Source organism: Phyllostomus discolor, chromosome 2 (genome assembly GCF_004126475.2).
Source record: "Phyllostomus discolor isolate MPI-MPIP mPhyDis1 chromosome 2, mPhyDis1.pri.v3, whole genome shotgun sequence".
Taxonomy (NCBI): Eukaryota; Metazoa; Chordata; class Mammalia; order Chiroptera; family Phyllostomidae; genus Phyllostomus; species Phyllostomus discolor.
The window spans coordinates 46,038,546-46,052,612 of NC_040904.2; the positions used below are offsets into that span (position 1 = coordinate 46,038,546).

At 48.1% G+C, this 14,067-nt stretch overlaps 1 protein-coding gene across 8 annotated transcripts in view; it reads right to left on the reverse strand.

Annotated features, from left to right (window-relative positions):
* The window catches only part of DGKG (diacylglycerol kinase gamma), a 191,869-nt gene that overhangs the window by 114,979 nt on the left and 62,823 nt on the right, over nucleotides 1–14,067 (reverse strand). For 4 of the 8 annotated variants that reach the window (XR_004901303.1, XR_004901301.1, XR_004901300.1 and 1 more), the window contains exons 7-12: nucleotides 12,777–12,826; nucleotides 9,188–9,262; nucleotides 8,391–8,513; nucleotides 5,305–5,422; nucleotides 3,779–3,867; nucleotides 592–708 (exon numbers count right to left, since the gene is read on the reverse strand). Coding sequence is in view for 2 of the 8 variants with exons in the window: in XM_036017811.1 (XP_035873704.1) it covers nucleotides 592–708; nucleotides 3,779–3,867; nucleotides 5,305–5,422; nucleotides 8,391–8,513; nucleotides 9,188–9,262; nucleotides 12,777–12,826 (572 nt within the window). In the remaining 6 variants the exon portion in view is untranslated. The remainder of the gene's footprint in view (nucleotides 1–591; nucleotides 709–3,778; nucleotides 3,868–5,304; nucleotides 5,423–8,390; nucleotides 8,514–9,187; nucleotides 9,263–12,776; nucleotides 12,827–14,067) is intronic. The other 4 variants (XR_004901304.1, XM_028504887.2, XR_004901302.1 and 1 more) reach the window with 3 other exon arrangements.

Below are 14,067 nucleotides of genomic sequence, written 5' to 3' on the forward strand. Positions count from 1 at the left end.
AGAGTTCTACAGTTTAATTTGGAGCCATGTCCTTTTTGAGGCTGAGCAAGGGCCTTGGTCTAGGGAACAAGACATGGCACCGAGTTTGCTGTGGCGGGGAGCCGGGCAGGTTCCAGATGTCTAGAGAGGAAGTGGACATTTGATATTGCTGGTGGCAGCAGGCACAGGCCTCTGGCCCAGGCAGTGTGGCCGCCATAAAGATTGTGCCTCATCCTCTGGAGCCTTGAGGAACACGATTCTAGTGTCTAATTCCTCTCCAACTCTGGTAGGGCCGCTGGCCCCAGATGACACCCAGGGCCAAAGTCTATGGTCCAGCCTCTTCACAGCTGACCGGCCACACAGACAGTGGATTGGCCAGCTTCTTCTGAAGCAGCCCTTGCTGCCCTGGTTCTGGGGGTGTCCTGTCTCTGGGCAGCTTGGTGATTCACCAGAGGCACTATCAGGCTTAGGGCACTGAATGGGGTTCTGGGCACCCCCTGGCTTCCCCTGGCTCTGCTCATGCCTTTGGCAGGATGTCCACTGCTCCCTGGCTGCAGCTTGAGCAAGAAACCACACTGAACAGAAGCAGGGCTGCTCTGGGCGCCAACCCACCGTCTTCCGGCACCACACGCAGTGCCACGCGGTGACACTCTGGTAGCACTTGATACTTTTGTGGCACCGGTCACACTTGACGGAAGAGTTCCCTTCCACCCACGCGTGCTGCATCACCTGCAGGAGGGAAGGGAAGGATACCAGGGAAGGCTGCAGACCCAAGCCCCCAGGCCCCGGGGCGGAGGAGAAGAGTCTGGGACAAGTGCAGGGTGGGGGAGGGGGGCAGAGGGGTGGTTTCCTGTTCAGTTTTTGCACTTGTAGGATGCGGAGCCGCTTTGCCGCACTGCACTGCTGTGGTCTCTCCCTGCCTAACCACCATTTTGTTCATTGAGGTAGATGAAAAGCCACTTTTCCTGTGCTTTGAATAGCTCATTCCCCCTGGTAGTCAAGCCTGTGAGCAGTATCTGGCCTGGCAGTCCAGCTGTCTTGCAGAACTCCTTGCAGGGTGATGTGCTCATGTGCTCCCTCTTCTGGAAGGCAGCGTGATGTGGGGAAACAGGAGGGCTTGGGCAGCTGACAAAACTGGTTGGAGTCACTGATCTTCCCTTTGGCAGCAGGGTGAGCTTTGGCCAGTTCCTGGGCCTCCCTGAGTCTCAGTTCCCTTGTCTGTAGAAATGGCACAGTCAGCCCCACCTCTGTGTTTGCGGGGGGATTAAATGAAATAGTGCCCCTGGAAGGGCCTTCCTGGCACAGTTCTGCCCTTTGGAGGTGCCCACTGATGGGTAACTTCCCCTTCCCTTCTCCTATGGGCCACTGGCTGTTAGTCAGTCTCAGCAGCCCATCAGAACCACCTGGGGAGCTCCTAGATGTTCCAAAGCCCAGCGCTCACTCCTGACCAAATAAATTAGAGTCTCTGGGGGATGGGAACTGCCATTAGTATGTTTTAAAGCATGCTGGGTGATTAGAATGGACAGCCAAGGTTGAGAAGCTCTCCAGAAGGAAGTCAGAGGAAAAGTCCAAAGATATTAGTGTGGGTCACTGGCCAGTGTCTTTTACATCTGTTTCCTGGAAAGCTGGCTGTACTTCCTCCCTGGCCAGGAAATGCCACTAGGGCAGCTCGGGGACCTGGAAGCCACGGGGATGCATGTGTACGTGTGTGTTAGTGCAAAGTGACCCACAACACCCAATTCTGGGACCTGAGCCCTTGCTTGTTTCCCCTCAGAATTCTATGGAACTTCTCAAAACTTTCCAGCAGGTTCCAGCAGGGCACCCTGGATCGCAGAAGGAATAGAGTATGGACTCTGGGGGAGGTGGGGAACGGGGCCAAGTCTGAAGGGCCAACTGCAAGCACAATATTAAAACCACATGGAATATTTGCATTGTACCATCCATGTTTTTATTAAATAAAAGTTTCAAGTCACTTATCAATTAAGTTACTAGTCCTTCTCCTAAAAGGTTTTTGGTAAAATGCTTGTCCTAGAAGATGTGTCACTTTTATTTTGTAGCTTTTCACCTTCTGCCATTCACCCTTGAGGGTTTAAAGAATCCAGTTTGCTAATCAGCGTGTCCTCTACATGGTCACATTGAATGTATTCCAAGGCTATTATTGTTTCTATTGCATGGAGAATAAAATGAGGCTTCAGAGAGGTTAAGTGACCAGTCCTAAGTTCCAAGGCTGATAAATGGTCAAGCAGAGCTTCATAGCCAGACCTTCTGACTCCAAGTCCATGGCTGTCTCCCAACACCATGTTGCCTTCCCCATCCTCTTCTGGGATTGGAAGAGGTGGTGAAGGACTTGGGTTGCCCCTGGAGACTCAGGCGATCATGCCCTGCTGACCCCTCAGTGGCATCCCCCTGTTCTGTGTGTGGCAAGTGGCCAGCGAGCAGGCTGGGAGCCTGAGTCCAGGAGGTGTACCATGTGTTGTGGTGCAGGCATGGACATGGAAAGCTGTGTGCATGAGGGTGGTGCAGAAGTAGACAAGAGGCCATGCGGTGTCTCATGGGGCATGCACGTGTTTCCTCGCAGGCACCCTCGCAGGCACACGTGTTTCTCTCATGGAGTCCTTCTGGGGAGGGCTAGAGATATCCTCCTACCTGCTAAGCATCTCCTGACTCAGATCCATCATTGGAATCTTCCACGCAGGAAGGAGTGTCCTTTCCCTGCTAATTTTGAGAAGAGACTATTTCTAGACTCGGGGAATGGCATCACCTAATGGCCAAGTTAGAAACCTAGGAGCCATTCCCGACCTCTTCCCTTCTCTCATTGTCTACATCTCCATCACCAAGTCCTAGTACCTCCAAAAGATCTCTCCAGCTCTCCCTGCATCTTCTCCACCTTAACCAGTGTGACAGTCAAAATACTCAACAACTGGCACAGCTGGGAGACACTTGACACAGACACAGCCACTACCGTGCTACTGTGAATGTGTCAGCATAGCAGTGGGTGCGGACCCCACCCTGGCCCGGCCCTCAGGGCAGCATGCCTCCTGCTCGAATTGTTGGGAGTTTTTTTCCCCTCGGATCCCTCTCCTGAACCACGGTCAAAGCAATTAACCTGATACGCAAACCCAGGATCTCGTGTGCTCAAAGCTCTTCAATGTCTCCTTAGATGCCTAGGAAACTCCTTCCCAACTCCTCAGCTGACCTCACATGGCCTTCCCAGGATAAATCTCATCTTCAGAGCATCTTCAAGTAGCTCCTGCCACTTCCCTTTCAGTGTTCTCTGCCCCAGTCACAGCAAACTAAGTACAGACCCCAGAATGAGCCACGTCTCCTCCATGCCTTTGCATCTGGGGCTTCTGCCTGGGTGCCTTGCCTGCTTTGATCCCTTGTGAGTTCCTCCTGATTTGGGTTCAAGATACAACTGAAACGCCACCTCCTTGGTGAAACCTTCCCTGAGCTCCTCCTTGGTACGTCCTCCGTATGTCCCACACAATTGCTATTGTCCATCTTACTACTTTGTGCTTTGTTTCTGTGCCTGCTTCTCTCCCACTAGATTGTACTGTTCTCCCAAAGGCTGAAGACCATCTGATAACCTGCATGCCCCCTAGCATGGTGCCTGGAACATGGTGGGCACAAGGCAGATGCCAAATGGATTGATGGATGAACTAGATGGCTTAAGGGTGGTCCTCAAGGCAGAGAAGGGGCTGGATAAAGCTCCCAAGCCCCTTCCTGCCCAGGAATCTGGTGATGGACATGGTGCCAGGGACACAGTATGCAGAAGAACAAGGCAACAGTTGTCACCAACCTCACTGCCCCTTTTGGCTTTCGAGTACGTTTTGACACACCCAGGAATGTTTTTGGACACACAGCGTTCGTGGACGGTATATTTACAGTCTGGAAAACAAAAGTAAGGAAAGAGCTTGTGAGTGACCACATAGGAAAGGTCCAGCCAGCCCTCCCCCTGTCCCACCCACTCCAGCTGAGGCCTGTGCCTGACCAGAGTGACCAGTCAGGGGCCAGGGACATAGGGAGCTGGCCTTGCAGAACGGAAGTTCAAAACAGTCTCTAGTTGTTTGTTGAGAGGAGAGTTCACGGTTACCTGCTAGACGTACTCCTTCACTCTGCACCCTGCCACACTGCCTTCCACTGCGGGCAGTGAACTCGGCAGGAAACCATCCACCGAAAGGTCTTTCCACTTAAGGGCAGCGTGAGGAGTCATCCTCCTCGCTGGGCCAGGGCCTCAATAGTGTGTGTCAGGGGTGCTGGGGGTGGGGCTGGGCCTGAGCTCTGGTTATGCCATTTGTAACCACCCTCTTAATCTTAGGTAAATTGTTCTATATCTATGAAATTCAGGGTTTTCTACAAAATGAGAATAAAATTGACTCTCTTTCTCTTTGCAGATGTTTTGCAGAGATAATTTATATAAAACACTACGTGCCTGGGTCAGAATAATTTGTTCCCCAAATTATTATTGTTATTGTTGCTGTTACTAGCACTGATGGCTATGCAATCAGCAGGGTCCCCCAGACCTGGAACCCTCGAGTTAGGAGAGAGACCGGGTCTGTAAGAAATGCTGCAAACTGGATTTGCACGGTGCAGGGAAGCACCAACGGCCCCCTTCCTTAGCCTGCTGATGCCCTCGGTGGACACTGGGCCCAACTCGGCTAAGAGGACTTTTGTGGCCGAGGTCACCTGCTGCCGAGCTCACATGTGTGTATTTAGATGAAAAGCTGTGGTAACGTGGACCGCACCCAACCGTCCTCCCCACAGCAGCAGCTCCCCAGTCTCTGGTGGGCTCAGGCCTGTCTGTGGCGGGGTGACTGGCAGGACTCTGCACCCAAAAACTTTCTCTCTGCAGTCCCCTCCCCCACCTCCTCGAATCCACCCTCTTTCCCACATCACCCCTGCTGTCTTCCTTCTCCATCACTTTCTTCCGTCTCCTTTTCAGTCTCTTGCCTACTCTCCCCTCCCTTGGTTTTTTCTCTTCTCTCACTTTACTAAATGGATTATAAATGGAAACAAATGGATAGTTTCAATTTCCACTGCATTTACACATACATATTTTATGTTAGTATTAATAAAAAAGCCACCTAGGTTCCTCTGACCACCCAAAATATTCACTAGCAAAACCCAACTGAAATTAGTGTGAGATACTTTTTCATTATGTGTGAGCCTCAGTTACTTTTTTTCCAGGGCAGAGGGTCTGTGGCCGGGAACCATGTGGGCCCTCAAGGGGGGAAGCAGAAATACCCAGACTGTTTCTGGAATGGCTCCCTCATGTGCAAGAGCAAGGTAGTTCTGGGGGAAAGCAGTCTGAAGGACGTTACTCACACGTGCAGCACAGGCCTTGCTTCCGAACGCCCATCAGCATGACGTGGCAGAAGTTGCAGTAGGTTGGTTTCTTGAAATGCTTCATTGTCCAGGAGTGCCTGCCGTCCCCCTTGGAGCCCTGGAGGGACAGCAAGGGAGTGAGTGGGGTGTGGAGCAGGCAGCCCCAGCTAGCAGAAGCCTGGGGCTGCCTCCTGTTATGTTATGTTTTCTTTTTTTCTGTACAGACTTTCTTTTCATATCTGGAAGACAAGATAGGCATTTATTTTATTGATGTAAGGACTCTTGAAAAATGGAAATTACCAGAGGGAACTGGGGGTGGAAGCAGGCAGGAGAGGGTAAACGGGGGATACATGGTGGTGGAGGGAGACGTAACCTGACATGGTGAAGGCACAGGGTGATAATGTACAGATGGTGTATTATAGAATTGTACACCTGCCACCTGTATAATTTTATTAACCAATGTAAATCCAATAAATTCAATAAAAATTTAAAAGATTGAAATTGAACAGAGTTCTTTGTGTGTGTGTGTGTGTTTTCTAAAATTAGCCAGTATTAAACATTAAGAATATGTCAGTGGGAATTGTGTGTGGAGATAAAATAAGCCTTCTCCTACATGGCTGGTGGAAGCATGAATCAGAACAAACTTTCTATGTATGTATGTATGTATGCATGTTTGAGCCTTTAAATGTTTATAACATTTGACACACAAATTTCCTTTCTTGGATTCTATCCTAAAAAATAATTTTTGAAATGAAGATGAACATTTTTGTGCTCTGTCAGTTGTTTAAGTTAACATTATTTATTTTGAATCATGCAAAACTGGAAATATCCTAAAGGTCTCAAAGTTACCAAAAGATTACTTGTGGTACAGCTGTATGACTTAGTGTGAACTGGGCATCAGAAAGATATTTCCAAGGAAATGTAATGGCCTGGGAATGCGCTCACAATTCAATGCTGAGCAAAAAAAGCAGAATGCACATCTGATGATCTATTATAATCTCAGGTTTACATAATAAGATCTTTGATGCCAAGAAATGTCACCCAACTGTTGACAGAGGTTAGCTATGACCAGAAGCACTATGAATGTATTTTATTCTCTAATTTTTGTTTTTTGTATTTTCAATTTTTTTTACGGTCAGCAAGTACCCTCTCATCAACTCTCTGTACACAGATAAAATAGTAAAGAGACAGTCAGAGAGTGGGTTAAGACATGTCTTTCTGACTCGGCTCAGAAGCAAATTCGTCCTTATTCACTAGGTAAGCCGGGCATCACACAATCACACACCTCCCCTGGACCCCAGAGGCCCCCCTGCCGTCTAGCTCCTGAGAGCACAGCCTTACTGAAGGCTGTGTCTTCAGAGACACCCCTCCACACCTGCTGCCCCCAAACCTTTCTTATAGACTCCATTAAAGCAGCACCACTCTTGGGCTGGTCCTTAGGGTTGTAAAAACTATGCTTGTAAGCTGGTGAGAACTGACGGTTGGATACACAGAATCCAGCGGTGCTGGACTCAAACCCAGTTCTCATGTTTGGGCCCCCCTGGCTTGCACTGGTCCCAGCAACAGTCCCCAGAGGAGCCCATATGCTTGTCCAAAAAAGGGTCCCCCCTGGTGCCAGGTTAAGCTCTTTTCTCCTCACCACCTCAAAACCCCACTTCTTCCAAGCTCTGAGTTTACTGAATTACAGCATTTTAATATAATGGTTTCTATAAGCAAAGCTTCTAATCCAGTGCCTCATAATTGAAACTTTTATTAAGGTCCTACTCTGTGCTAGACAGTAGGGCACACAAAACTAGAGTGCTTTCTTATGTATAAGGAGACTCAGAGAAGTTATATAAATATCCCAAGACCACACAAATAATGACTGAATCGGTAGTCAAATCGAGGCTCTTGCTGGCCTCAGAGTCTATGCTCCCTCCATCTTTCCCCCTTCCTCCACACACCAGGGGTTTTCTTTAGGAAAGGGAATACAGCACTGTTCCACAGACGCAACCCAAAGGACTGCCGTTTTACCTGAAAATACCTGTATTAGCTAAATCAGGTAGCTGACTCTCCCTTTCTTGGATATTATTTTCAATAGACTTGAGGTAAGAAGCGAAACGACCTTGACTTGGGATGAAGTACCATGTGCACTTGGGTTATAGCACCATCATGTGGCTCTTCCATCCCTGCACACGGGCAGCTGCAGGATGTGGGAGCGACCTTCCCCGTGCACGGCAGGCTTTCTGCTGCCACTGCAGTTTCACTGGGAAACCGATGGCTCCCCAGACTTTTCAGTGGTCACATGTGGGTTTTGAAAAAGCCAGACGAGCAATGTGACTTTTAAGACATTTAGGAATGCTTTCTCGGAACCCCCATCTTACATGTAGAAACTTACAATTTAGAACATATTTAAAAATAAATACATGACACTCTTGGTTATTAAGAACTAAATTCACATTTGTTTTTTATAGGTCCTTCCACTTGACCTTTCGCTCAACAACAGATCAATCCCATGCACCTGTCAGGACCAGGGCAAACATCCTCTGATATTTTCTCCCACTGGTCTCTCGCCTAAGTGTGGGCCATTAGAAGGTGAAGTATCTTTGGAGTCCAGTACAAATAAATTCTGACTCCTCTTTTTGCTCTTTAGGCTAAGAATCTCAGCTTTCTGTATGCATAAATTGGGGGGAAAATACCTACCTTATCTGGTTGTTTTGATCGCTTTCTGCCTCTTAACAGATTAGTACTTTTTCCTTCTTTCCTCCCCTTCCCTCCTTCACTAACTCTTAGCATTTTTAAGCTTAATTTGTCAAAAAGATGAAATTCTTCCTTGAATATAACCTTCTGGTGGGTGAATATTGTATCTGTGTCACCTCACAGAGCTCAGAACAGTATCTTTGTTTGCAATAATTTAGTACACGCTTGTCAAATGAATGAATACAGTTTAGCCGCTAACAGGTAAAAAGAGAGGACTTTTGGGCTGGCCTAGAGCATAGGTTTGCCCACTGGAGCAGAACCAAGGTGATATGTTGATAGGAAATTCCACATAGAGCTTGATGGTCCTGAAAGGTGAGAGACCTTTGAACTGAGGCCTGCTGACTTACGGAGTCGTCCATGCCCAGGAGGACCAGCAACGGGATGGTGGTCATCCCCCCGTGGACCCATTCCTGCAGAGACACAAAGCCGTCCCGGTCGTAGTCCATCCCCTGCAACATCTCCTTCAGTATCTGCGGAATCCACAGAGCAGCAGTTGTCCGCTTCCACCTCTGACGCCTTCACCCCACCTCCTGCCCTCTTTTTAAAATTTCTCTTTTGCTGTGCATTGTCTGGCTTGTGTTTCACCCCCTTCCCCTCTGAGTCACAGTGAGCAGAGCAGTGAGGGGAAAAATGGGGGTGAGGAGACCAGAGGTCCAGGCTTGGCTCCGCCTGACCTGACCGAGTGCCCTTGGGCAAGCCAGCCACCCTGACTCTCTGGGTTCTGCTTCACTCGTCTGTAAAATGGAAACAATGTTGCTATGTATGCAGCACTGTAGTGAGGATTAGAGAAAAGGTCTATAAGATGTAACTTTATACAAAAAATAAAATGACTATTATTACCTGATGATGGAAGAAAATCTTTAAAATTCTTTCTAGCTCTAAGTTCTTTGATGTGTGAGCTCCTGTTATAAAAATTTAGCTCTGATAAAAAGGTCTGGGGAATTATTATTTGAATTATGTCTGCACTTTCCCCTGTTGCCTATGGTTTTTCCCATCAGAGAAGTGGGAGATCAAGGTGTAGGACCCCAGAGAAGCTGCCTATAAGAAGATGAGTCTGGAAGAGCCTGCCCACTCTCTCCTGAGTATGTCCCACTTTTCTCTTGGAAACTCACTCAGAAGTCACCCCATGCTTCCAGAAACTCACAGGCCGTAGCTCCGTGGGATCCCATTCAAGATACTGGGCAATGTGCAGCATTTGGCTGACAATACGATCCATCTCCTAGAAAACATCAAGAAGAGAAACCAACTGACGATGCATTTTTAAGACCAAGGCTCAACATCGAAACCTGTGGGAAGATGGGCAGGGCAGAACATGAGAAGCAGCTGGTGCAATATGCTGGCATTTCACAGGGAGCTCACCCCTTGTTTCTGCTCTTATTTGTGCCTTGACCACAAAGCTCCATGGACAGCAGATGCTCACAAGAAGCACAGTAGATGCTCACAAGAAGGCCAGAGGTATGCACAAAGTCCTCTGAACACTGACCTCCTCCTGGACCCACCTTCCTCCCCCTAGTCTGGGATTTGACTCAGCATAGGAAACACTCCTGTTTTCTTCTTTGTGATCTTCGCTCTCTCAAATGCTTACACACCAAACTGGTTCTTCCCTCCCTCTTTAGTGGATTCCCACAGCTTTAGCAACTTGGCATCCATCTATACACCTTTCAGAGGCCAGTGTCAGCTGGATGAACTAGAACACTGCGTTGTTCTAGTTCAGGCACTGTGATTTAGATTCCTTTTGGCATCTCCTCCGTTTCCACTGTATCATGTCCAACACTGAACCCAGGACTCTGTGAACAGGAAATTCGAGAGAGGTTCACTGGCCAGGCTCTATCTAAAATCACACAGCATTGTTGGAGACTAAGGAATGGGTGCACCCCAAGTCCCACTGAGACGCACAAGACCAAGGAGGCATTTGCATCCTTGGGTGTGAGCTAAGTAACAGTAAGGCAATAGTAAGGTCAATGTGGGGAGACATGCTGGTGAACTGAAGCAAGGTTCGAAAGTGTCACTTCTACCAGGTAGAATGCTGAGTCAGAGAAGGAATTTAAAAAATTATATTTTGCCCTGGCTGGTGTGGCTCAGTGGATTGAGCTCTGGCCTGTGAATCAAAGGGCCTCCATTTTGATTCCCAGTCAGGGCACATGCCTGGGTTGTGGGCCAGGTCCCCAGCTGGGGGTGTGCAAGAGGCAACCCCACATCGATGATTCTCTCCCTCTCTTTTTCCCTTCCCTTCTCCTTTCTCTCAAAATAAATAAACAAAATCTCTAAAAAGTTGTGTTTTACTTCAACTAAAAAGTCATTCATTGCAAAACTGCGCATGAGGTGGTAGATGTGGGCAAGGAAGTAGGCAGAAAGGTGGAGACAGCGTTCTGCAGAAGTTACAATGGAAAGAGTTTGTGAGTCCAGTTGGGAGTGAGAGTCAATGAGAAAACAACATGATTCAGGAACTGAAGATTAGACAGAGCCTTGAGCTGTGAGTGCTGATGGGCATTTCAGGAAGCAGAGGGGGCAGGTTTCAGGCAGACCTCGGTCGCCTGATGTCTACCCGGGTCAGGCCGCGTGAGGATGACTGATGAGTCATGGAGCGGTGGGTTCAGTTCTGCGCCACATTTTAAGAACGGCGTTGACAAACCAGAGCTTGACCAGAGTGTGTGTTTAAGCCTGCCTTATGGGAAACAGTGTAGTAATTGGGAAATTTGAGCTTGGGGGACATTTCAGAGGAGACGTAGTAGTACCTCCAAATACTTGGAGGCTGATTGTGTAGAATCGGTTTTCCACTGGTCAGCTGTCCTGGTCAGCCACAGAGAGCAGAAGGGGTGTAGGGAGGGATTTGTTGAAGGCTGGCTTATTGTGGCCTCACAACTGTGGTGGGAAAGGGGAAGAAGTAGGTTTGATGCTGAAATTTCCCTGGCAGTCTAGAGGTGCCTTTTGTGCAGGAAGGAAGCCTTTCTAAGTTGCCCTCAGCAGCTGGGTGGCTGTTCAGAGGCAGCGGGTGAACTCTCCAGTACTGGGAGTGTTCACAAAGAGGCTGGGCATCCAGCTGCCAGGGATTCTCGGTGGGAAGTTGAATCAGGCAACTCTTTTGAGACTGCTTCCATCCACCAATATTACCTTCCAAACACATCTGAAATTTAACTTCATCTTACTACCCGCAATGCTTCTACCCTAGTGCAACTTATCATCATTTCTGGTCTTGCTGATTTCAATAACCTCCTACCTAGTACCCCTGCTTGCACCCCTGCAGTCTAGACAGCACAGAGGCTAGAGTGAGCCTGTTATATAACCAGGTCAACCATGTCACTCCCTTGCTCAAAATCTCCAATAGTTCTCCACTTATCCAGAGTAAAAAGCAAACCCTTTCAATCACCTCAAAGGCTTGATAATACTTTGCAAACTTTCTCTACCTTTCATCCTACTTCTGCTCTGATCTCATCTCCAATTACTGACTCACTCTGACCTCACCTTGAACTCTCTGCTACAGTCACTCTGGAATCCTAGTTAATATGCTAACATTCTAGGACCTTTGCACTCTCTGTTGCCTCTCCTGGAAGGCACTTCCTGTAGACCTAGTGTCTCCTCCTGACTTATAGTCCCTCACCTCCTTCAAGTCTCTGTCAGATGCCCCCCCGTCAGGGAGACCTCCCTTAGCTCCTCTAGCTAAAAGTGCAGCGACCTCCAACACTTCCTTTCCCTCCTTTATTTTCCTTCTAGCACACATTTTAGTATGTTTTTCAGTGTGTGTGTTTGCACTAGAATGAACGCTTCATGAGGGCTGCTTTTTCTCTTTGTCAGTTGGCTCACTGCTATATCCCCAGTGTTTAGCACATAGTAGATAGTTAATAAGCATATGTCGACCAAAGGCTTGAAAGTCTGTGATTCTTTGGTTGTTCCCTTGCATGACATAAAGCACAGCATCACACTGTGGCTGTAGGGCTCCCATAAAGACACTCGGGGGTTTGGAGGGCACTGGGATGGATGATTTAGTTGGTCTAGTGGACTTGTTCCTTTTCTTCTCACCTCTGTTCTGACTCGGCCTTATGCACCCCAACCTCAGAGCCTTTCTGTCAGTGAGTCCCTTCTTTAACAGTGCCAGCCATGAAGACAAGGCCTGCATGACTCTTTCACCTTCTCCCCTCTCTGCCTTATTCCTTTTCTATCCTTCCTGTCACTCCACGATCTCTGACCTATCCCTGCCTATTCCTGCCGGAGGGAAAGAGGGGTGAGTCTCAGGCTTTTTCAGGTGCAATGAGATAAGATCAGGTGTTCAGAGCAAACAGAACCAAACTCCTATAGTGCCCTGGAGTGTGAAAGGATGGCAAGGGCGACACCAGGGCGCACCTGCAGTTACCTGCCCTCCTCCTGCCCTCCTGCCCTGGTCTTGCTGCCTCTCCCAGCTCCTCCCCTCGGCTCCTGGACTGGAGCAGGAAATTGCAGGAAGAAGTTCTGAACCCATTAGGAAATTAAACTAGATAAGATACTAAAGCATCTCCCCATTCTGAGGTTTTTATAATCCTGAGCTTTTGGAATCAAAAGGCAAGTTGGAGTTCACGCTCCTCCAGGCTGGCTCTTCGGAAATAGAAGGTGGGGGCTCTACTCATTTCTGCAGCCTGTGTTGAGACATTGCTATTCTTATAAAGATAGGACTCTTACAAAGAATTTTCAGACTCTTCCTCCATCTGTTACTTTCTTCCCCAGCCTTTCGTGGATACAGAAGGGATATTTGAAGAGCTTACCGCTTGATCCAGAAGACCGTTCTCATCTGAATCATAGAGACGGAACATGACTGCAAGAAACACAGAGGTGAGGCTTGAGGCGTCCTTCAGGCACCAGGGACTGGCTGAAGCTTTGCTGCTGCCAGTTTTAGATCAGTTCTGACCATCACTGGGGCAAAGGCTATTGCAGCCAGCTCTCCCACCCTCCAAAGGCACAGTCTGACTTCCTTCAAGAGAAGTGGGGAGAGGGAGGAGAACCAAGCCACCTGGCTTCTGGGACTGACGAGATCCATGTCATGAGAGTGATTCCCTATAGAGCATCCAGACCTCTCAGCATCAGTGGAACGCAACTCAAAGCATGCCAGCTGGTGGTGGGGCAGGGGCACCAGAAGTATAGATGGAGCATTGCTTCTGTTGCACACAAAAGGGTGTGGAGTGAGGCTGATTCAAATCTTGACTCTGCTCTACCACCTCTAGGGAGCCAACTAAGTCATTTAGGCTCAGTTTTGTCATCTGTAAGATGGAGCTTATAATGGGTTCTTTGCCTTAGATTTTTAAAAGTGAGGAATAAAATGTAAATTACATGCCTAATCTACAGTGCTTGGAATGTAGAAAGCACACAGCAGATGTTATTTATTTTTATTTTATTTCATTAATAAACATTTATAAATGGCATTTAATAGGTACAAGTCACTTTATCATTATCAGTTATTTAATCCTTCATAATGCTATGAAGTAGTTTCTATTATAGAAATTATTGTATTTCTTTTTTCTAAAAGAATAGCATGTCGATGTGGTATCCACAAACATCCTCTATCATGTTCTAATAGTAGAGAGGTGATATAGGATAAAGAAGATCTGGGAGAGACATTTGAGCAAAAGACTAAATGTTCATTTATGGGACCTGGAAACTTGCACTCTGTTCACCTGAAAGGTGGAGAGCCTGCCTGCGGTCTCGGAAGGAAGCAGGGTGGGGGCAGAGCCGAGTATGTCTTCATTTTCCTCCCCTTCTGTAGCACCATTGCTCATGCGGCTTTCTCTGAGAGCCTCCCCTGACCCACCCTTCCCCTACAGCCACTCTGTATCTCTCAGCATGCACCCGCAGGGTCACAGCACTCCTGTGAAGTTGCCCTCGCGCTGTCACATCCTTCTACCTGTTGTAATGTCTCTGCAGTTCTTGTTTGTTCAGTGGGGCGTCCCAGGTTTGAGGTTAAATTGTTTAGAGTAGGGTCATGGGCTTCTGACTCTTTGTGAGTCCTCAGAATGTCCTGGTCAGAGGCACACAGCATATAAGTCTGACTTGCCAGACCGA